This window comes from Diplotaxodon limnothrissa, linkage group LG7 (genome assembly GCF_057381915.1).
Source record: "Diplotaxodon limnothrissa isolate DT_005_m linkage group LG7, D_limnothrissa_male_GT1.1, whole genome shotgun sequence".
NCBI lineage: Eukaryota > Metazoa > Chordata > Actinopteri > Cichliformes > Cichlidae > Diplotaxodon > Diplotaxodon limnothrissa.
Genome location: NC_140602.1, coordinates 25,306,810 through 25,328,770, shown reverse-complemented (window position 1 = coordinate 25,328,770; position 21,961 = coordinate 25,306,810). Strand labels below are relative to the sequence as shown.

General features: G+C 40.6%; 2 protein-coding genes across 2 annotated transcripts; both read right to left on the bottom strand.

Annotated features, from left to right (window-relative positions):
• Window positions 1-3,387: 3,387 nt before the first annotated feature.
• cav1 (caveolin 1) lies at window positions 3,388-12,700 on the bottom strand. Its single transcript, XM_085357765.1, has 3 exons — window positions 12,433-12,700; window positions 11,304-11,471; window positions 3,388-5,853 (listed from the first exon to the last, which is right to left on the bottom strand). The coding sequence occupies exons 1-3, from the start codon at window positions 12,466-12,468 to the stop codon at window positions 5,512-5,514; spliced, it is 546 nt and encodes a 181-aa protein (XP_085213891.1). The 5' UTR covers window positions 12,469-12,700; the 3' UTR covers window positions 3,388-5,511.
• Window positions 12,701-19,517: 6,817 nt separating this feature from the next.
• cav2 (caveolin 2) lies at window positions 19,518-21,378 on the bottom strand. Its single transcript, XM_085357764.1, has 3 exons — window positions 21,220-21,378; window positions 20,776-20,963; window positions 19,518-19,739 (listed from the first exon to the last, which is right to left on the bottom strand). Exons 1-3 carry the CDS (start codon window positions 21,367-21,369, stop codon window positions 19,589-19,591), a joined length of 489 nt encoding a protein of 162 aa, XP_085213890.1. The 5' UTR covers window positions 21,370-21,378; the 3' UTR covers window positions 19,518-19,588.
• Between the last annotated feature and the right edge of the window lie 583 nt (window positions 21,379-21,961).

Below are 21,961 nucleotides of genomic sequence, written 5' to 3'. Positions count from 1 at the left end.
CTACATGTAAAACCAAACCGTTCAAAATCATCCTCACAAGAACTTTAAATTAATTTTACACTTTTGAATTGGCATATACTCAAATGATGCATTGGGCAGGAAAAAAAAGGAAAAAGCATATAGGATGTATGACCACGTACAGTGGGGCAAAAAAGTATTTAGTCAGCCACCGATTGTGCAAGTTCCCCCACCTAAAATGATGACAGAGGTCAGTAATTTGCACCAGAGGTACACTTCAACTGTGAGAGACAGAATGTGAAAAAAAAAAAATCCATGAATCCACATGGTAGGATTTGTAAAGAATTTATTCGTAAATCAGGGTGGAAAATAAGTATTTGGTCAATAACAAAAATACAACTCAATACTTTGTAACATAACCTTTGTTGGCAATAACAGAGGTCAAACGTTTACTATAGGTCTTTACCAGGTTTGCACACACAGTAGCTGGTATTTTGGCCCATTCCTCCATGCAGATCTTCTCGAGAGCAGTGATGTTTTGGGGCTGTCGCCGAGCAACACGGACTTTCAACTCCCGCCACAGATTTTCTATGGGGTTGAGGTCTGGAGACTGGCTAGGCCACTCCAGGACTTTCAAATGCTTCTTACGGAGCCACTCCTTTGTTGCCCGGGCGGTGTGTTTTGGATCATTGTCATGTTGGAAGACCCAGCCTCGTTTCATCTTCAAAGTTCTCACTGATGGAAGGAGGTTTTGGCTCAAAATCTCACGATACATGGCCCCATTCATTCTGTCCTTAACACGGATCAGTCGTCCTGTCCCCTTGGCAGAAAAACAGCCCCATAGCATGATGTTTCCACCCCCATGCTTCACAGTAGGTATGGTGTTCTTGGGATGCAACTCAGTATTCTTCTTCCTCCAAACACGACGAGTTGAGTTTATACCAAAAAGTTCTACTTTGGTTTCATCTGACCACATGACATTCTCCCAATCCTCTGCTGTATCATCCATGTGCTCTCTGGCAAACTTCAGACGGGCCTGGACATGCACTGGCTTCAGCAGCGGAACACGTCTGGCACTGCGGGATTTGATTCCCTGCCGTTGTAGTGTGTTACTGATGGTGACCTTTGTTACTTTGGTCCCAGCTCTCTGCAGGTCATTCACCAGGTCCCCCCGTGTGGTTCTGGGATCTTTGCTCACCGTTCTCACGATCATTTTGACCCCACGGGATGAGATCTTGCGTGGAGCCCCAGATCGTGGGAGATCATCAGTGGTCTTGTATGTCTTCCATTTTCTGATGATTGCTCCCACAGTTGATTTTTTCACACCAAGCTGCTTGCCTATTGTAGATTCACTCTTCCCAGTCTGGTGCAGGGCTACAATACTTTTCCTGGTATCCTTTGAAAGCTCTTTGGTCTTGGCCATGGCGGAGTTTGGAGTCTGACTGTTTGAGGCTGTGGACAGGTGTCTTTTATACAGATGATGAGTTCAAACAGGTGCCATTCATACAGGTAACGAGTGGGGGACAGAAAAGCTTCTTACAGAAGACGTTACAGGTCTGTGAGAGCCAGAGATTTTCCTTGTTTGAGGTGACCAAATACTTATTTTCCACCCTGATTTACGAATAAATTCTTTACAAATCCTACCATGTGGATTCATGGATTTTTTTTTTCACATTCTGTCTCTCACAGTTGAAGTGTACCTCTGGTGCAAATTACTGACCTCTGTCATCATTTTAAGTGGGGGAACTTGCACAATCGGTGGCTGACTAAATACTTTTTTGCCCCACTGTATATGGGGGTCCATCTTAACCTCAGGCACAGACAATGCAAGAATCAGCCAATATACCTGTTCAATTAAATATTGATGTTTCAACAGATTTAAGCATGTTACCTATAAATCATTTAAATTATATGTACATATGTCAAAGATATTCAGAAAACATGCTTTTGCATTTTAGGGTTTTGAATGTAATTTCTTCTACCTAGAGAGTAAATCTTAAATGTAAATGAAATTGAGATTCACAGGAAGTTTAAAATGCAAATTACCTGCTACAGTTAATTTAACACTTTTTCACCAAACACATCAGAGATAAACTTGTTGTTGCTGCACAGAGATGCACTGGGCTTGTGCTGGGGGACATTGCCCCAGTCTCTGTGTTCTACCATCCTCTCCCTGCTATGATGATGTACTGTTAGACAATTGTAAATTTGTAGACTAAACTTAAAATATATTTATATTATTTTTCTGTTTTTTTGGGGTACCACGGTGGTTAGCACTGTTGCCGCACAGCAAGAAGGTCCTGAGTTAAATTCCACCATCAGGCCGGGGTCTTTCTGTGTGGAGTTTGCATGTTCTCCCCGTGTTTGCGTGGGTTCTCTCCGGGTACTCCGGCTTCCTCCCACCATCCAAAGACATGCAGTTTGTGGGGATAGGTTAATTGGATAATCCAAATTGCCACTAGGTGTGAATGTGCGAGTGAATGTGAATGGTTGTCTGTCCCTGTGTGTTGGCCCTGCGACAGACTGGCGACCTGTCCAGGGTGTACCCCGCCTCTCACCCTATGACAGCTGGGATTGGCTCCAGCGCCCCCCGCGACCCTGAAAAGGATAAGCGGTAGCGAATGGATGTTTTTTGGGGTTTTTCTTTTTTTTTGGTTTGTAGCTTTTTAACAATCCCTGTGTGGCTAAATAATGTAATGATTTGCATGTTTACCTAACAAGTGAAGGACAAGGCACGACTCTACTGGGGTTCATGAAGGGGATCTAGCTTTCTCCATAACTCTAATATGATAACCTAATACTTTTTCTGTCAGTGTTATTCAAGACATTAATGTACATCCAGCTTGGAACATGATTTAGCTTAGGTCTTAGGTCTGTTAGGTCTTAGGTCTGTCAATAGGACAGTGGCCCTGTGCCCAAAAAAAAGGCCCACAAAGAAACGGCTTCCAAGTTTGGTGTGGAAAAACCTGACAGAGTGAAAGATGAAAACCCCTGACCTAACTCCATCCAGCATCTCTGGGGCTTATTTCTCCAGTGTTGTGGCTGAATCCCTGCAGCTGAGTTCTAAGATGTGCTGGAAGTAGAAAACAGGCTTTAAAAGCAGCAGATTCATGGCATGTAATGTTTGTTTGTTTGCCCACATACTTTTGTGATGCAATATTATAGAGCTGTTAGCAGCATTAAGCAGCTCATCAGTGATTCCTTTTTTTAATATTAATTTCATGTTTAAAAATAACTTAAAACATATTAAAACAATGAACCACTGTTAAGTTAACATGACTTCATTCCTCAGATGTAACTGCTGAACAATACTGTTTAAAGTGTGAATCCAGGTCTGCCTCGGGCAGCATAATTATGTGCTTGCTTACTGTAAATTAACTTGAATACATTTAAGAGAGTGGACTCAAGTCTCACGAGCTTTGCTCAACACTTTATTTGTTTTCCAAGTAACCATGGAAATGGTGTGCCAGGCTCTTGGAGAAAAACAGCTTATGGGCAACACTGGAGGCATTAGACCTTATTTACAGAGACAGAGATACAAATAAATACTAGAGAGGGTTTGCAGGGCACTGCTGCTGGAAATGATTTTTCTGTTCCGCTCTCACTCCAGCTTCATTCTTACTGTATGTATTTTTTTTCCACAAAAGTAATCCCAGCTGGCTGGTTTCTGCACTGCACATCAATGAAACCAGTCACCGAGTATCTACTGTGAATCATTACACAATTAGATTTGCTATGACTCAATATCACAAGTATAAAAGAACAAGCAGCCCACTGTTAGGTTCTGACTTTCATGGGGAAGCACATGCTAGTGATCACTTTATCCATGCTTGTAAAACTGTAGGTAATAAAACATAAACAAATGCACAACGGATTATATTAAATTTTAATGTGCACAGCGTGATATGGTACAGTAAAAGCAAGGAAGAAAAAAAAATCATTTCTTATACAAAAATATCACCTTCAGAGCTTTAAAAAAAACATCTCGATTTGATATTATCATCCCTGTGAAAAAACAGCAGGTAGACTAAAGGTGATATAGTCAAAGCGAGCTTAGTGTCTCAGTTAAACACAACCCTCTCTCCACCCCATTCTCACCCATCCACAAATTCACCCATCCTGGGGTGGGAGGTGTCGTTTTAATGCTATTTAGCATTGTGTCCACAGTCAAGAAGCAAGGCCACATAACAAAACTGTAGACAAAAAAAACAAAAAAAAGCAAACCGAAATGGGGAGTGGGCACATTTCACCAAACATTGTCTTTATTCCAATGCATTAACCTAAGTACCACAATATGTGAACATCTCCACACGAGCTCCTCACTGCACAGCGTTAATCTCCAGTGTGCAAAATTAACTGCTTGCACTCTGCTGTATTAGGAAATGGAGGAACATGGAGACTTTCATTAGTGCTGTTCACTACCAATACTTTTCTATAGATTAGTGCACTGGAATCATTTTGGAAGTCTTGTCTTATGAATAAACACCCACACAGTACATACAGGATATCAAAACAATGGCACTGTAATCAAGCCTCCTCAAGTTCTTCATTTTCATAGTGTAGAGAAAAAAACCTCATTCACTATGGAGCTATGATGATAAAACGTGGAGCCTGAATGAAAAATAAAAAGTCTAAATTTGTCTTACAAAACAAAACTAACAAAAGAGTAAAAAATCAAATCAGGTTCTGTAAGGTTCAGACATTCTCTGTCAGACTTGAGAAAATTCATTTGAGGCAGAGGCGAAGCAAAAAGCTGGTGTAGAGAGCGAGTGAGCGAAGATGCAGATAGCTTCAGTCAGGCTGTGTCACGGGCGCGGTGGACGGTGAGCTGCTGGCATGGCGGTGCAGGTACATGCAGAAACGGGGGCCGGTTCAGTGTGTCAGACTGCTGGAAAGCAGGGCAAAGAGGGGAGGGGTGGGAGGTCACTTTAGTGGGCGTGTGGGGCATAGGGAGGGGTGCTTCTGTGCTGCTGGATCTGTGTGGTTGTTCTTTTTTGCTGAGTCAGACAGAATTTGGCAGCGTTCACTCGTTCTCCCTGCTTGAACGTATGCAACCCCAGCATCCCCCCCCCCCTCCCGACTATCCTACTCTGCCCTACGGCTCCAAAAAACAAACACGAGCGTGAGAGGTTACAGCAGATGCTGACGTCCCCTCTTTGCACGGATCGATCCGTTTGAAAGGCTCTCTACAAAGAGTAAGAATGGAAGGAATTTACATGATGGAGCAAAATTAATAACAACATATGGAGCTTGGCTGCCTGCTTGACAAACTTAACAGTGAAAAATTAAAAAAAATACTAACGTAGACAGAAAAAGAAAAAACAGGAGAAAACAGCTGTTAGAAAAAGGTGGGGTTAGGTGCCATGTCACAGCACCCCTTTACCTCTAAACAACCACCCAGCCCCCACCCCACTCTGGAAAAGTCTCAACACATTTTCCATTTATTTTCTTCGTCTTCTTTCGGTTTTTTTGGTTGTTGTTCTGACTCCCCTCCCATCTCCATTGCGCCCATTCTTCTGGCCCTCTTTTGAATCCTCCTCCTGATTTGGGATGCTACACCTCCTTGGTCATCCTGACTCGGATGCTGCTCAGGCACTTGCCCATGGCCTCGAAGAACGGGTCGCAGAAGGTGTGCACGCAGATAGAGAAGACGCGGCTGACGCAGTGGATCTCGATCAGGTAGCTCTTGACACACGGCACCACGGCCCAGATGTGCAGGAAGGACAGGATGGCAAAGAAAATTCCCCAGATCAACGCCAAGGGAATGCCCACCAGTGCCGTCAGCAGGCGGTAGCACCAGTACTTGGTGACAGTGAAGGTTGTGAAGCTGGCTTTCCACACACCGTCGAAGCTGTAGGTCCCTGCGGGTTCTGCAATCACATCTTCAAATTCAACCTAAGGAAGATGAAAGTAGACGAGTTAGAAATTGCTGGTAAAAACTTTGTATGAGAATACAAAGCTTTCGGTGAACTATCCCTGTGTGAAAAATGGAATTTTAAGACACAGAAAAACATATCAGCACTGCATTCAGCTGAAACTCAACACTCTGACTTGTTAAATACCTTCATCCCCTGCCAACAGAGTTTCACAAGAGTTCTGATATGGCGCAAATGAAACCACTATGGAAACTTTAACGCTGTCAAATCCAAGCTCATTATTTCCACACAAATCAACTTCACTCCCTGTTAATATGTCAGCTTCGCAGAGTTGGAGGGTGGGATTCTTGACAAGATTTATACCTCTCCTAGCAGGGACTGGTACGCAATCCAGCATCTGCCCCACCCAATACACTGACTGCACAAATGCTATCTCTGGTATCAGCTTCAATTTCTGAAAATCAGCCCAGGGGCTTTTTTCTCCCGTGCCTCCTACATTGGAAATGACCGGACACACAGAAAAAATAGGAAATGTTACTGGTAGATGAACTGTTGGGCTGTTGGGCTTCTGCTACATCCTCCATCTCCTGTTAGGTTTCTTTTTAATAGGAAACTCAATGCAAGTGTGCACAGGCTGATTGCTGGTGTTTAAAGAATGGAGGGAAAAGTGGCATCTCAGTGCTTATTCAACCTACCTTCCTCTCCCGGTCAGCCTCTTCCTAGGCCTCTGAGCCCCAAATCAATATTTATTTTACAGTTACTTGGAGACTGTGTCATGTCAAAGTAGTTGGGCTACTGAGGGCTAATAGCTGCAATACCAATAAGTCAAGCAGATAATATCTAGTGTTACACTAACAATGAAATGGAAAAGTGAAGTGCTTCATTCCTAGGAGATGCACCATCTGGAAGATGTGACTCCTGCTTACACAAACTGTCTGACCTTGACCACTTTCAGATCTTACTAAAAAGTGATACAGATTTTCTGCAGTGTATTTATTACTCTATAGGGATATTTATTGATAATAGCAATAGTATATGTAACTGCCCTTAATCCAGAGCTGACAATATATAACCTTCTGGTAATTTTTAGATTTAAAAAAATACATATAGAAAGTTAGAGAGCTATACTGGTATAAGCTAAATAAATAATGCATTTCTTTGTCTCCTGTTTAAAGTAGCATGAAATAGAAATTTAGATCTAAAAAATAGCTCTCCTGCAACTCCTTCCTTCTATTTTCTACCAGTCAACTTGAAAATATTTATCCTCAAAAATCTTTTTAATATTTTCACTTTGCTTTTAATCTTCCCTTTTCTTGCCATTATTATGTTACATGTAATGTAAATTTGCAGACTGTCAGCAATCGGTTAAGATTCGCCAATATAATAAGAATGTTCCAAGTGATTTAATATTATGTAATATTTTGTATTACAAATAATGTGATAACAGCAACCAGAGTGCAACTTTTATATAAAATCTGGAAAAAATAAACTGGATTGAAGATTCTAATTTTGCAACAGCATCCATACATCAGAAATCTGTAATATAATGCACGGCTCCAAATCACATACCAGTCACTGAAGTCCATAACAGTGAGTGTCTTAGGACTTCATGCCATGCTGTTATTCTTTATGTTGGGGTGAATGTAATATTTTTTACAGTCCTAGCAAAAGGACTCCTCACATCCAGCCTTTTTTTCTTGCCTTGAAACATCAGCTTGTAAGTCCAATTCTTTTATCCTGAAAGCAGCACAAAGCGTCTCTCACAACACCAACTGGCGAAGCTCACTACAGCCTTATAATATAAAACTGACTGCAGCCACAAAACCAGCCCGCCGTCCATTTAATTTTTCCACAGCTACAAATTTTAAAGTGGGCCAACTCGGCGCCAGTTTCCAGAACTTTGAGACTAAATGAGAGCCTTCTTCAGAGAGGCACAAACAACCACAGCAGGGTGGTGGGGAGTTCCTGACATAAAACGGTGCTCTTTGGTGTTTTTCCTGGGTTTTTTCTTCTTCTTCTTTTTTTTTAAAGTATTGTTATTCATTTGCAATTCTGAGGAAAGTTATCATTACTACCTTTGCTGTAATTCAGGAGAGGCTTCCTTTGTAAGCCACTCGAGTGTTAAGTGGGATTTTGGCAAGAATGCTGTTTGAATTCCGACTGTCCAAAAGTGATATGGGCATCCCTTATAGAAAACATCTGTTATCCAGTTATGTTAGGCAGTTTAATCTAATTATTTACATGTTTAAAGAAGGATTAGGGATTAGCAGTTCCTGAATGAAGAACATTAGTTCAATAAGCAAATAAGCAAGTCACATTAAGAAAATATCACTTTTGTGCTAAATAAAAAAGGGGACCTTCATTGAGAAGTTTGATATGAAACAATAGCGTCTCGAGACCAGTGTGTGACCAGTCAGCAAGGCAACTGTATTATTGAGTAAATAAGGTCATGTTCTATTTCTGGAGCTCTGTCTTAAGGCTGTCGACTATGCTTGAATAGACAAAGTGGGCTCCAGGAGAAGAAGGTCAGAGTGTAGTGCTCTACAGAACTATTTGCAGGGTTTTAGTGGTCAGTGTGTTTGATTTTAGGTGGCAGAACACAATGATTTACACACGACTTGTTTTGGATCAAAACACAAGCTTATACCACAATATAAAAGTGTCTTGGAATGATTATTGCTATTATTTGGCGCCACACGAGTAAAAATAAAACGGAATCTTTTGCATGTATTTATTGTCATAGCTCTACACGCTTTGTTAAATTTGCATGCCATTTGCACGGAAACAAATCTACACTGAGTTCAAAAAGGTTTTAATAGCGCCTGATGTCTCAGCCCACAGCGGAGTGCGCAGGCTAATAAAAAGCACAGACATTATCAAAGCAGGACATGTGAGCTTTACATACAACAAGATCCCATACCCAGAGGCATCTGTAATCAACTAAAAATCCCAGAATGAGGCAGATAAGTAAAAATACCACTAAGAGTGGACCAAAAATAGACTTTGCAGTCCTAGTGGGAGTGTTTCATTCCTTTCAGTTTTACCATAGAGACTTCAGATCTGCTGCCAGAGCTCAAACTTTTCACAACTCCCTCTAAAAAACTTTCTCCACTGGGGGCATTTTCAGTCTTCTCGTTGCTGGGCCTAAGCTCCTCCTCTCCCATATAAAATCCCACAACTCCTCCAAATGGAAAAAAAAAATCATTGCAGGAGAAACTCCAAACGCATGGCAGTAATGGAACTTGTTTGATGTGGCCAGGTGATTGAGGCCAGCTGCAGCAGCAACAGGAGTGCACCTTTGATTATAAGAATGCAGTGTTTGTGTGTTTGCGTCTGTGTGCTATCTAAGCAGTGTGTTTGAATGCGTGCTTTACAGATTTATATGGTAGTCCAGCATTTGAGGGTTGCGTGTGGTCATGGTGGATTGCAGAGCGAGCGTCGCTGGAAGGGATTCCCTGCTTGTGTGTTTCATCGGGGCATACTGAATGCACGCTTCCACTTGGCTGAGCTGTTTCACTGACCTCAAAGCACCTCAGAGCTGCTGTATACAGCACACTGTACAAACTTATCAGTGTTTACTCTCAAAATCCAGAGGGAGGCGATGAGTACCTAAGGGCCTCTCGTTATAAAATATACCCAGAGGCTTCTCTGTTGGGATTTATTAACTCAATATGAAAGTCTTTTTTTTAAGTATAATTTATTACAAAGAAGGATTCTGATACTGTCTCTATGTCGCAAGAAGACAAGGTATTAAGTATTACTATCAGTTTACGTTGTATTATTAGTAAACATCTATTACTACCAATAGATGTTTACTACTGCTAGTTAAAAGCTGAACGGTTTCAGGCGTCTTACGTTAAACGCTGCCTATAGCATGTTCATTTTTACAGTGTATGCACATGTGTTGTCAGGTCATTTCAGCAGCAGTCTGTTGGCTTGATTAGCGAGGGGTGGGACAATCGTGAAGCTGCATTCTATTCTGAGACTGGAAGGAGAGTCTGACTCACTGTCACAATGGAAGAGAGCAGGGAGAGAGCAGCCAGAGAGTGGTGGAAGAAGTTGGGATAGAAGCAGCAAACAGGAAAACTAGAGAATGAGAGTCTTTTTCTTTCCAAACCCAGCAACAAATATTTTGTAAAAGTGTTTTCATACAAACATGTGAATTCATCGTGTTCATGGCACATTTTATATAGACTTGTGCGTCATATGGGAAAAATGCACAAACTGGCAGTAACACACATGCCTCTCAGACAGTGATAAACTCCATAAAAACGAAGTGTTTTCAAATATTTAACGAGAAATAGAAGACAAAATGTACTTTTTGGGCAGGTTGTATGTGAAACGAGTGTCATGTAATAACAGAAAATTAAATGAGCACAACATTTTTAATGGATTCCTTGTATATGTGTATTATGGTTGTTTTAATCAAAATGCTCTGTCAGTATGTTTTCATCAGTCAATTTGGCAGGGGATGAAACTTTACCACATTTATATATTCTTTAAAGAGAAAGGTTATATTCAGTAGTTATGGTCTGATTAGTTACATCAGCAGCGACAGGCACTCATTTCTACTGAAAACCTTGTATTTGCCAACAAAAAGAAACAAATGGACTCACTCCTCTGACGCAACTATAGGCATGCGGGGAGGAAACTGAGGGGGCAGTGGCAGAATGGGAGGAAAGAAGGGAGGATAAGGAGTGGTGAGGGATCCCCTCATACTAATCGCCCACTTGGGTGTTTCCCTGTTTTAACAAGGCAGAGTTCAGGCATTTCAAAGATCTGACCCTTCCTGAACACGCAGGGAGCTGCTTGACCCCACTCTGATGTAGCCAGATGCACCAGCTGGAGAGGAGCACAGCCGGGCGCACACGGCTGCTGCTCCTCTCTCCCACACAGATGAATCAGGTGGCTTGCAGCGCACCACTCCTTTGCCGCTATAACATCTCTCCCTGTGCTTTTAACAAAAATAAGTACTGAGTATTTATCCGGCGAGACTTCTCTGTTATGGACAGAATTTTACTTTCCCATTAGACAGGCGTGTGCAGCGAGGACTGTGGGAAATGTGTGTTCCAACAACAGGAAATAGGTTATGTTTCCTCTGTTGGAGCGAAGTTGGGACGTTCACGTTTCAAGCCCACTCCACACAAGGGGACTGCATGCCATTGTATCGCTGCAGCTCAATGATCTTTAATACGTTTGCAAAGCTTCTTCCTAATAGGGGAAGACACTGAGTGGTAACACTGACACGGCGCATAGCAAAGGTGCGCAAAACTGCATGCGTGTCCGACGCGCAGATAACTTGTTTGACAGCTCATAGAAATAAAATGGACATCGTTTATTAGAGATTATTTCAGTTTGCAGCGCCTGTGATACAGGTAAACCCTGTGTAAACTCGGGAACAGGTGGTTTCGGTTGCCATGGACGAAAACATAAAGTTCAGAAGTTACCAGTCTTTGAAGTTTAACTCACCTTAACAACGTCGTCGTTTATGTGTTTGGGATCCCGATTGACCAGGTCGATCTCTTTGGTGTGGACATCCTCCATCGTTTTCTCGTTCAGACTGTCGTTGTCCATGTCTTTGTTGTTGGGTTTATATATGTTCCCTTGTTTTCGGATAAACGGCGAATGTAGAAACTCCTGCAAAGAGCCGGGGGAGACAGAAGGAGAAGAGGGTGAAGAGGAGAAGGAATAGTGTGTAGCGCGCTGAGAGAGAGAGCGACTGGAGCTGCAAGTTACCAGGCTTCCCCACAAACAGGGATGGGTTTAAGTGAATAGAAAGTAAAGTACCACACCCCTTCATCCAGCCGCAAGGGGTCCTCACCACCCAGACACTAATCCAGTATGTTAACATGACATACAGTTGATTCAACGTGTTGTCTACCCATGGCAATGGAAACACTTTTAAGAAACGTGCAAAGGCGTTATTTTTTAAATATGAACGAATCTCCAATTAATACTCTTCCTACACGAAAAATATATATTTAGAAAGTAAAGAAAATCACGAATTCAGTTATATTTGCAATGTCATTTGTAATATGTTCACATTACGTATGCAAAAACTTCATTTAAAATGCGTAAAGACCCCTTTGGCTTCTATGAGCCTCCTCAATCCTACGAGTCAAGCACCTTATGTTATTACGCACACCACACGACTTCAGTTGGCATTAAAGGACAGGGGAGATTTGTGACTGAAATTCAGAATTTTACGGTAAAAAAAATGGATTTGTTTCCCCCTTGTATAACGCATGGAAATGTACAGTTTAAACGTTTGTGCGTAAATAATCGGTTACTGTGCTGAAAGAGGACCTAACAGGTAAAATCCTCACACCCACATTCTAATGTAAACTGCATCGACCTTCGCATTCTCTTAGCCTGTGTGGGAGAAGTGCTCATGACTGGGTGCCAGAGCGCAAGATAAGGACAGAAACATAGCGCACTCATTTCCCCCTCGTGAACGCATTCTTTTCTTTTTTTTTTCTCTCTTTTTTTGAGGGGGGGGGGGGGGGGGGGGATAATCAGCTTCTGTAAGAAAAGTAAATGTCAGCTACAAACAAACAACCACAAATTAAAAGAACTACAGCTGAGAGCTATACTGTACCTCTTCTGTCTCGCCGTCCTTCGGTCCTCCTGTCATGCTGTCCTCACGTTTGGAGAGATTAGCACGTTGAAACAGACAAAAAAAAAGATAATATAGGAAGCAGAGAGGGAGGCGTGGATGCAAACTGGGAGGACGGGGTCTTTCTCTCAGAGTCCTGTATAGTGAAGTTATTCCTGCCCTTTTTGTTGGACGTGACTAAAATTCAGTGGACAAGCGCGTACGGGGAAACCTCCAGTGTTTCCTCGGATACTGCAGAGCGCAGCTGGGGAGTCACCAGTGAGCAGACAGGAGAGCCACCCTGGAACCTGCTCGGCTGGAGGAGAGACTGACGTGATCTCAGACTGAAAGGGTGTTTGTAGCCGGCATGGAATTTCATATTTAGGGATCACAGCAGAGTATAATAAGTTTTTTGTTCAGTGAAACGTGGGAGTTAATTGAACCTGGCAAGGTGTGGACACTTGCCATACCTTAGCCTACGGGGAAAAATCCAAGTGGTTATAATGGATAGAGGGAAGAAAGAAATATGTAGTTCAGCTATTTCAGCACATCTAAAGTCACGCCTGTCATCAGCTGCTTCATAAGATCACATTTATATTTTGGTTAGTGAACCCAGTTTTTCAAGGTGTCAGCTTCATCAGGTTTTGAAGTCGTGCTGGCCACTCTGGTCTGTTTACATTCTTGTGTCAGCTCATCGTGGAGAGACGCCAGCTGGCACCTTGCTGTTTTCAGCCAGAGGGACTGCAATAGAAACAAATTTTAGGTGCGTCTCACTGGCGTGTCAATAAAAGAAACGGATTGGCACAATGATGAAGTTGTTTTTACATTTTTCAAAGCTCTCATTTGCTTTTAGTTTTAGAGCAACATGCACAGAGATGTCAGCTCTTGCCTTCCTCAGTGTGAAAGCTTATCTCAGTTCAAGGAAGAGTAACTCCTCTTTGCTGTTTATTTTGAGGAGCACCTTATTTCTTATTAACTCTGGGCTATTCATTTACTATCTTTATCCTGTAATTATTCTGTTATTTAATTTAAACACTTTGCTATCTACTCTATCTCCAGGAACTTCATTTCAATTGTTTATTGATGATTGTAGCGCCAATAAACTATTACAAACAAAACTGGTGTGCATTTGTTTGTGATAGCAACATGAATGAACTTAAGGAGCAAGAAAGAAAATAATACAAATTAATAAAAATTAAAACCATTTTTAATTCATTGAAAGTTATCTATAAACAAGGGAGGCAAAAATGATTAAAGTAGATGAGTAATTGGGAAAAATGGATGAATATTTTCTCGTAATTAAACAATTGTATTAATAACAGTAATAGCTAATAGTATCTCCACACAGTGGAAGTAGGTAAAGTGATGAATGATTAAAACTAAAGGCTAAAAGCTATTGATGAATTATTACAAGACCTAACCATTACTGAAAAATTATTAGTTGAACATAATAGCTGAGAAAATATTGCTGTGTGGCTTTATTGCTGAGAATCATAACACGAGGAATGAACAAAGGGAGAAACCTAACTTTGAGACACAGGAGAAAGAAACACACAGTTTGGCAGAAGACAAAGGGAAAGCCAGGCAACTTACACACCAGGTAATTACGGAGATAGGAAACACCAGGAAACACAGCTGAATTGAATCTAAGGAGACAATGGGAAGCTTAACTAACACAACCTACAGGAGATGAGTGACAATCAGAATAAAGCAGGAAGCAACAAACACTGAGACCAACACATGTGAACTTCACACAGCGGCAGGAGATAACTGCAGAGACATGACTGACTGAGGAGAAAGGGAACACAAAAGATGATAACAAAAGATGACATAATCTTATGAGAAACACAGACTGGAAAGAAAGGGAAACTAAGAAGCACAAGGAAACATTATGCTGAAAGGACTGGATGCAAGAACAAAATCCAAAACAAAACAAACTCACAGAAAACTCAAAACATGCCAAAACTCAAAACGCTGGAACCATGACAAATATATACTGTAAGCTGAAAATATTTCAGAATCCCCCAGTCATGTCTGTCCCATTTGTAGCAACTGAAAATAAAATAAATTCATAATTATAATAAAGGTCAATCAAATGGACCAATATGGCAAGGCCATGATGATCCACTTGGTAAAATAAATCCGCTTGGCATCTTTCTTGGCCTTAAGACAACAATTCTGATGGCTAAAGATCCAAACGGGACACAAAAAAAAAAAGGAAAAAAAAAAAAAGAAAATATTACAGAAATGTTTAAAATGCATTTAGAGGTTAAATAGTATAAGCATATGTCTAAATTGTTGAAAAGGCTAAAAGTAATGCATAAATGCTCAAATCTGTATGGAAGTGAATAAATAGCTTTGACCAAACTCACCAGTGACAATTTGATTGTTTTCCTCAACATTTCAATGAGCAGGTGTATAAACTTCTTCAATAAATTCAAGTGGAATGAGTTCAAGTGGACACGTTTGAACATGGCGCCATGTAGGGATACAGGACTGTGTTGGTTCCAGTTTAATACAATTACAGTAAAGTGCAGACGTATAATGTCATACAAGACACCAAATAAAATTATTTTTAAAAACCTGAAGCACTAATGTTTCCTTAGCGCATAATGTTAAGATAAAAGAGTGCACCAGTGAAGGTTTTGTAGACTTCAGTTGTTTGCATTTTGCTTCATTGTCTCTGCAAAAGAACAAGTCTTGTGTAGGCATCATTTTTCTTCTTGCTTTCATTTATTATGAAGTACTGTAATGCTTTTTCTTTTTCTTTTTTAGAAAGCTATTCTATGAATAAACACCTGGTTAGCCTCCTTGAGTTCACTGGGTGTGGCACTGAAGTGAGATCAAAATAACCAAATGAGCACCTGCTTCAAACAAAGATGTTACTTTGCTGAAGCCTGGAAGAGAAGCTTACACAATCTGCTACTAACACTGTGGAAAATATTAGCAAATTTAAGTAACATTTGTGCAAATGAGATTGCACATTGTGCACTAGCATGACTTTGTTTATGTAAGCTGAGGTGCAAAAAACATTGTGAACTGTGGCAAATTTCAGATGATGCAGTTTAAGTTGATGCTGAGAATATTAAAAACACTTAATTGCCACTCAGAACACTGAGAAGACAGAATCTCAAACAACTCATCCAGCACCAGTGCCAGAGGTAAAAAGTCATGAGGATATGGAATAGGAACTGGATTCAGTACACATTAGTGTCAATTGCTTAGAAATTACAAGCAAACTTATTATAATTTGCATTTGCGCAAAATTAAGTGGAAACAATACTAATAGACATTGTTGAGTATCAGGACGGAGTTAACTGTGATAGGAGAATAAACAGCCATAAGGGTATCAGGTTAATGCAGGATCATTTTTTAAATTATTGCTTTTTTAAACATATATGAAATGAAATTTTTTACATTGCATGATATGCATAGGGCAGCAACAGCAGTGTGGTGCTTAGCACCATTACCTCAGAGCAAGAAGGTCCTGGGTTCAAATCCAACAGCCAGGTGGGGCTTTTCTGTGTGCAGTATGCATGTTCAACTCCATATGTCCCTGTGGATTTTCTTCTGGGTGCTCTAGCTTCCTTCCAGAGTCCAGACAAATGCAATAAGTGGTTGTAGTTGTGGATATGAGCATCAGTGCTTATCTGTCTTTACACTGCTTATGTTCTGGGTTGATTTAATCCACAAAGAACAAGAGTTGGAGGTCAAAAGGTCAAAGCGAAGAAACTCTTTGGCTTGTTTCTGGCACTGGTTGCTGGAACACGCCAGAAAAAATTTCACTGCATTCAGACGTTCCTTTAATTTCCTTGTAATTATACAATAATACAGCGTTGTGTTTCAGGCTGGGCTGTGATTGGCTAGCTGAAGCTATTTATCAGACAAAAAGAGAAATGCCAGACACAACAGCTCAACTTGCACCTCAAAATATTTTATAATTTGAAAACTCAGCTTTAGATGGACAGAGTTCAAGAGAGAACTGTGTTTGAGTCTCTTCATTTGGTCAAAGGGGAACATCATGAATGTCTGGATAAGAGACTACTCTTCATAAAACAAACAAACAAAAAACTTCTGTGTAGCATTATGAGTGTTAATGCCACGCAGGCGTGCAAATCTAACAGCTAAAGCCTCAGGTCATGTTCCATCAATGCACAGCTCATCTTTGTATAGGAAAGTGTGTTATGAAATCTCAGCAAAGTGATTTATGAGACTATTTTGGCACTCACCTGCACATCAAAACCACACTCATCTACTGTGACAGAAAGAAGAAACCACACACAGAAGAATTACCTTAAGGAAAAAAAAGATCTTTATTTTTGTCATGAAGGACATATTTATTGTTAAAATAAGAGTTTCATTCCAAAATGTGTCAATGTTGTGTAAAACAGTAACTACAAAAATTAAAATCAAACTCATAAAAGTAGCATCATTACTGTTAAAAGTAAAGTAGTTTAAGTAGTTTTACTTTAGTGACAAGTGAATACCTTACAGTATTATAACCTTTTTGTCTTTAATGAATATATAGCCTGCGCTAGACTAAAAAGCCCAGATAAAATGTTGTGGTTTCATGCTGCTGCTGCACACAACTGTCTTCCACCTTCAGTTGTACAACTCTACTTTAATGGTCATCCGAGAGCTGACCACAAAGCCCAACAAAATGCATTGAAACAAAGCATTGCATCATACAGCGTTCAGCTTTTTGATTTAAATGTTCAGCAGGTTAGCCAGCAGTGCAACCACCAGTACATGCCAATGTAGCTTTTATTTCAACTGATTCATCTTCCTTGAAAAATCTGAATTGTGATCTACTATAAACTTAATTGCACTGAACAAGTTTAACTTTTGTTGTGTGTCCCTTTCGGATGAACCCATTTTACTATCTCCAACAAGAGACTACAACGTTAGCGACTAGCTTCTAATGAAACTATAGCATCTACTTAAAAATTCTGATATTTGTTACAAGACTACAAAGGACTGCAGAAACTCAAATATGTGGAAATGTTGGTCAGTGTCACCTGGATGTAGCATCTGTTTATAACATGAGCCACAACAGTGAGATAATACAGTATGTGAGAGGTATACAGGCGTTTTAGCTTGCTGTCAAGTTTTTCAGACTTCAAACAGTAAAAGCAACTAACCAAGCAACAACATATACATTCTCATCCCGAGGCACCAAACAGGAGGTATAGCTGGAAATGTATACCCATCACTCACTGCTTGGTAGTGTAAGATTATAAACTAAAGCTCTGAAGATCAGTCCAAATGGCAGCAAATAACCTAGCGTTTCCTTAGTTGGAATCCTAATCAGGTATTTTTATGAGAGCTGATGCAAAACCTTAAAGGCTATTTTGAATTTTCAGTGTGATAATCCATCCATCCATCCACTGCAGGGTGGAAAGGTTCTGGAGTCTATCCCAGCTGTCATAGAGTGGGAGGCAGAGTACATCCTATAAATCACCAGTCCACCCCAGAGCTAGCATAGAGACATACAGTCATCCAGGCTTATTCAAACCTACAACCAATCTAGAACCACTAAGCAACTCATCATGCATGTCTTTGGGCTGTGGGAGGATGCCGGGCACCTGGAGAGAACCCACGCAGGCACAAAGAGATCATGCAAACTGCATACAGAAAGGCCACAGCTGGCCAGCAAATTCATATCTCTTGCAGCGATGCAACAGTGCTACCCACTGTGCTTCCCTGTATGTTGTTACAAAAGTAGTCACAGATTTCTAAAGAAGAGGAAATGTAACAACCATCTCATTACTGGTATGAACATATGTTGTTCAGTTCTGTCAGTGGCTTTGACAGAAATAATTTATTTTGACGGTCTGGGAATGAGAAGGGATGTGCGAACTATACCAAAGTTTGGTTTTAGACCGTGAGTGTCTAAGGTGGGTTTGCACTTGACAGAAGTGCACAGTGAAAACAGTACAAAAGCAAACAGACATATAAGCATGTACCTGACACGCAGACCTGACTGCTGCACTGATGCTCTCAATAACACATTTTAAACTTTGGACTGTGCAGATCATTGCAAGTAGGAGCTGTGCAAGCTTATATTTCAAATTAAACATTTATCAAAACCACTCCAAAATGGTAAAAATCATGTCATTTTTTAAATGAATTCCAGCTGTAGAAGTATTCCAAATCCCAGCTCACTAAGCTTATCCAAAATGCATGTACCACAGTCTCACTCAGCTCAACCAAGGCTTCAGTCGAATGAAATACGGAACTCCTTCATCACACTGTAGTAAAGTCTTTTGATGTCAGTGTCTGTCAATCAAGAACTAGTTGTCCCATAAATAATAAATTAGAAAGGCCCTTCTAAAATGATCTACAATCCTGTTTATATAACATAATTAAATAACTGTATGCTCCATACATAAGCAAATGCCCATTATTATTGCTGATACAGTAAAATAAGGCTGCAAATGTGCAACAAGCTGCTTCATAGCGCTTAATATTCCAATAAACTGCTCTTGAGCAAACTATTCGGTTCATTACATTAAACTTCCAGCTGAATGCTTAATAATATACACAATATATATATAGATAAAAAATCAAAAATATTACATCTCTTAGCAAGTCAGCAATATGTTAGGTTGAACAGCAACAATTTTTACAACTCTGCCACCCACAAAGGAATGGAATGACAAACATCTTTTGGTCACAATCAGCAAAACAACTCCATTTTGGGTGGTGCACACAAGCTGTCTGCAAATATATGAGGGTTTCATTAGATGACTGCATGTGCAGATTTGCTTATTTGCAAGTCATGTTATTTGCATTGTGTCTTTGCTTGATACACTGAAAAGGGTTAGTGAAATATGTTCATAGCATATCTTAAATTTCTAATTTTCTAATGTTTTAACCTTGTTTCGCTCAGACTGAACACAGGTGTGCTTTTGCTGTTTCAAACCATTCATTTGATGTGTTCTGAGAAAAAGCAGATCAGATTATATGTTTGACAAACTTAGCCCTCATGGCCACATTTTTCAAAAAAAAAAAAAATCTACAGAATATTACTTTGCAATAACATCCACCAGGATATCATATTTCACTTAGAGTTGATGTATCCGACTTGCTTCAGTCACTCTTTCGTCACTGACTCCAGTCCCCCCGGCACATTTCTTTCTCCCCAGGGACAGAAGTTTCAGTTTTCTGTAGCCTTGACTTGAATGGAGGACAAGATTTTCCCCATACTGTGGAAAAGCGGTGTTACGAGAATGTCCGTCAGACTCCTCCACACAATGTGGATAGACGGTAAGAGCATCATGAAGCTCTGGATCATAGGCATCACCACCCTGGAGGAAGAAGGTCAGAGGGTCACTTTTCTAGGCATGGAGGTTTCATCACAGATTTCTGTTTTAAGCTAATTTGTGTTGCCAGAACAGTTGCTCTTGTTATTGTCTCAGCTGTTAAAAAAGTTTATAGGTCCTGTCTAGGAAAAAGATGAAAGATGGTCATCATACTGCATTTTGAAGTTTGTTTCAGTGTATTGTGAAGCTATTTCCTCCCTTGGACTAACACCCCCTGTGTATGGTCTCCTGATACACTGCCCTGTTCTGGTGATGCCTACCTGTGCCTGACTTTCTCTTAAGCTTATAAGCCCCAAGAGAGCTCAGTTAGGTGAAAGGTCATGTACAAATTACTCTACAGTGCTCCGTGCACATCTAAAGAATGTCCCACTCTGCTCTGAAAACAGGCTCCAAATGCTGCTAGAGCACCCTCTAACTGACATGGGACATAGGACATTTTTTCCATCACTACTAGGGGAACTCAATGTTCCTCACAACTTTCCATAAGGTGTTCATTACTCCACATAAAATGTTGTTTCATCAAATAGACTCTTTGGGTTTTGGTTGAAGCTCATGAGCGCTAAAAACCTAGCAGCACCTGGGTGCTGCAGACATATAGAGCTGACATAAGCATGACATAATTTTCCAAATATAAGAACAAATTGCTGACATAATGTTTCAATGCCACACTGGATATGATGTTGACTGTAAAAATAACCTGTGTCAATGTTTGCCTAAAGAACAGAACAAATATAGTGGAAAGCCGCAGGAGTTCATAATGTTGATGCGATGATCTAAACAAGGTAAACAGAATAAGGTAATAATTAACGTAACGCTCTTGGAAATGTTGATATTTTGCATACTAGTTAATCTTTATGAATTAAGATGTCTTCTCTACAAATATTCTACTAATCTACTGTAAGTTCACTGCTTCTCAACATTAACTTGTTACAGTGGGATCATTTGTGTGTTCACATATTGTTGTCTGAAAATACTGTTTAGCACAACATCGGGACCTTGCTGCCTGAGAACAACTCCTTACCAGATGTGAACACAGCTGAGCACTCCAAACACTATCCCCAGGATGAAAGCCACGGGCACAGCAAGCAGAGTAGTCAACAGGCGGTAAAAACCGAATTTGACCAGCTCAAAGGTGGCGTGGCTTCCAATCCACACTCTGTCAAAACTGTGTGTGGAAATGGGCTCCGCGATGACATCTTCAAAGCCCACCTGTTAGGTCACAAAAGTCATAGGGCAAGCAATAAAAACATAATAAGTAAACAGAGGCAGGAAAGTGTTTGAATGTGATGGATTAATGCGCAGGCAGCGACTTCCAGGTATTCATACTGCAGATTAACAATCTTGCTGGACTACAAAAACCATCCAATAATAGTGCAATAGGCTATACAAATAATTCATCTGGACAGCCTTCACCTTTTGTAGTTTCAATTTCAAAGTATCACCCAACACATCGCACAGACTTTACCTTCAGATGTGGGTTGATATCGTTTGGATCTCTGTCGGGTGACGCTGTATACACTTTCCCCTTGTTCGATAGAATGGGCTCTATCGATCTGTTGAACTCATCTTCGTCCATAATTATGCTGGTATCCAATTTCTCCTTCTCTAAACCCATTTTGTCGAGTCAGGCCGGGAGACGGTGCAGGGAGAGCGGCTGGTGACGGTGCGCTGTGAGCTGTGCGCCGGACTCAGTGGCACCCCGCCCCGTACGGAAGTCAGCGCAGCGTGGAGCAGAGGAGACACAACAAGCCCAAAGTCACTTCCCTGGAGCATTTCAACATTTTAGCAATGAGAGACGCCACTGTGCACTTTACTGGACTTGTATCATGAGCCATTGAGTCCCAACAGTCCTCAGGGTTAATTACTGGCTAAACAAACTAGCCTTTTATAGACATGTGATTGAGTGCGATTATTACACAGCCTGCAAGGCTTTTCTTCTCACAGCCCCAAAACTCATATTTATATATATAAAAGGTTTGTTATTTGTGAAGTTTTTCCAAAACAAACAGCGATGCTTTGGGAAATGCATCCACCTACAGTCCATGTCTGCTTTGCTCCAGGCCTTTTATTTTGGAAAGGTACACCGAGATGTTTATTGCCACAATAATTTGTAATGTACAAAGCCTGGTTATTATTGTTGAGCACAATGTTCCACCTGTTGAGCTGATTTACCACATATTTTCTCTTTTGGTTTTTGGTCTGCATAG

Excerpts from the sequence above, each read along its gene's own strand:
- cav1 (XM_085357765.1), bottom strand. The coding sequence starts at position 12,468 with ATGACAGGAGGACCGAAGGACGGCGAGACAGAAGAG. Across the intron at positions 11,472-12,432 it reads AGGACGGCGAGACAGAAGAG|GAGTTTCTACATTCGCCGTT; the intron begins GTACAGTATAGC and ends GGCTCTTTGCAG. Across the intron at positions 5,854-11,303 it reads TAAACGACGACGTTGTTAAG|GTTGAATTTGAAGATGTGAT; the intron begins GTGAGTTAAACT and ends CATCTTCCTTAG.
- cav2 (XM_085357764.1), bottom strand. The coding sequence starts at position 21,369 with ATGGGTTTAGAGAAGGAGAAATTGGATACCAGCATAATTATGGACGAA. Across the intron at positions 20,964-21,219 it reads ATATCAACCCACATCTGAAG|GTGGGCTTTGAAGATGTCAT; the intron begins GTAAAGTCTGTG and ends GTGACCTAACAG. Across the intron at positions 19,740-20,775 it reads CTCAGCTGTGTTCACATCTG|GGTGGTGATGCCTATGATCC; the intron begins GTAAGGAGTTGT and ends TTCTTCCTCCAG.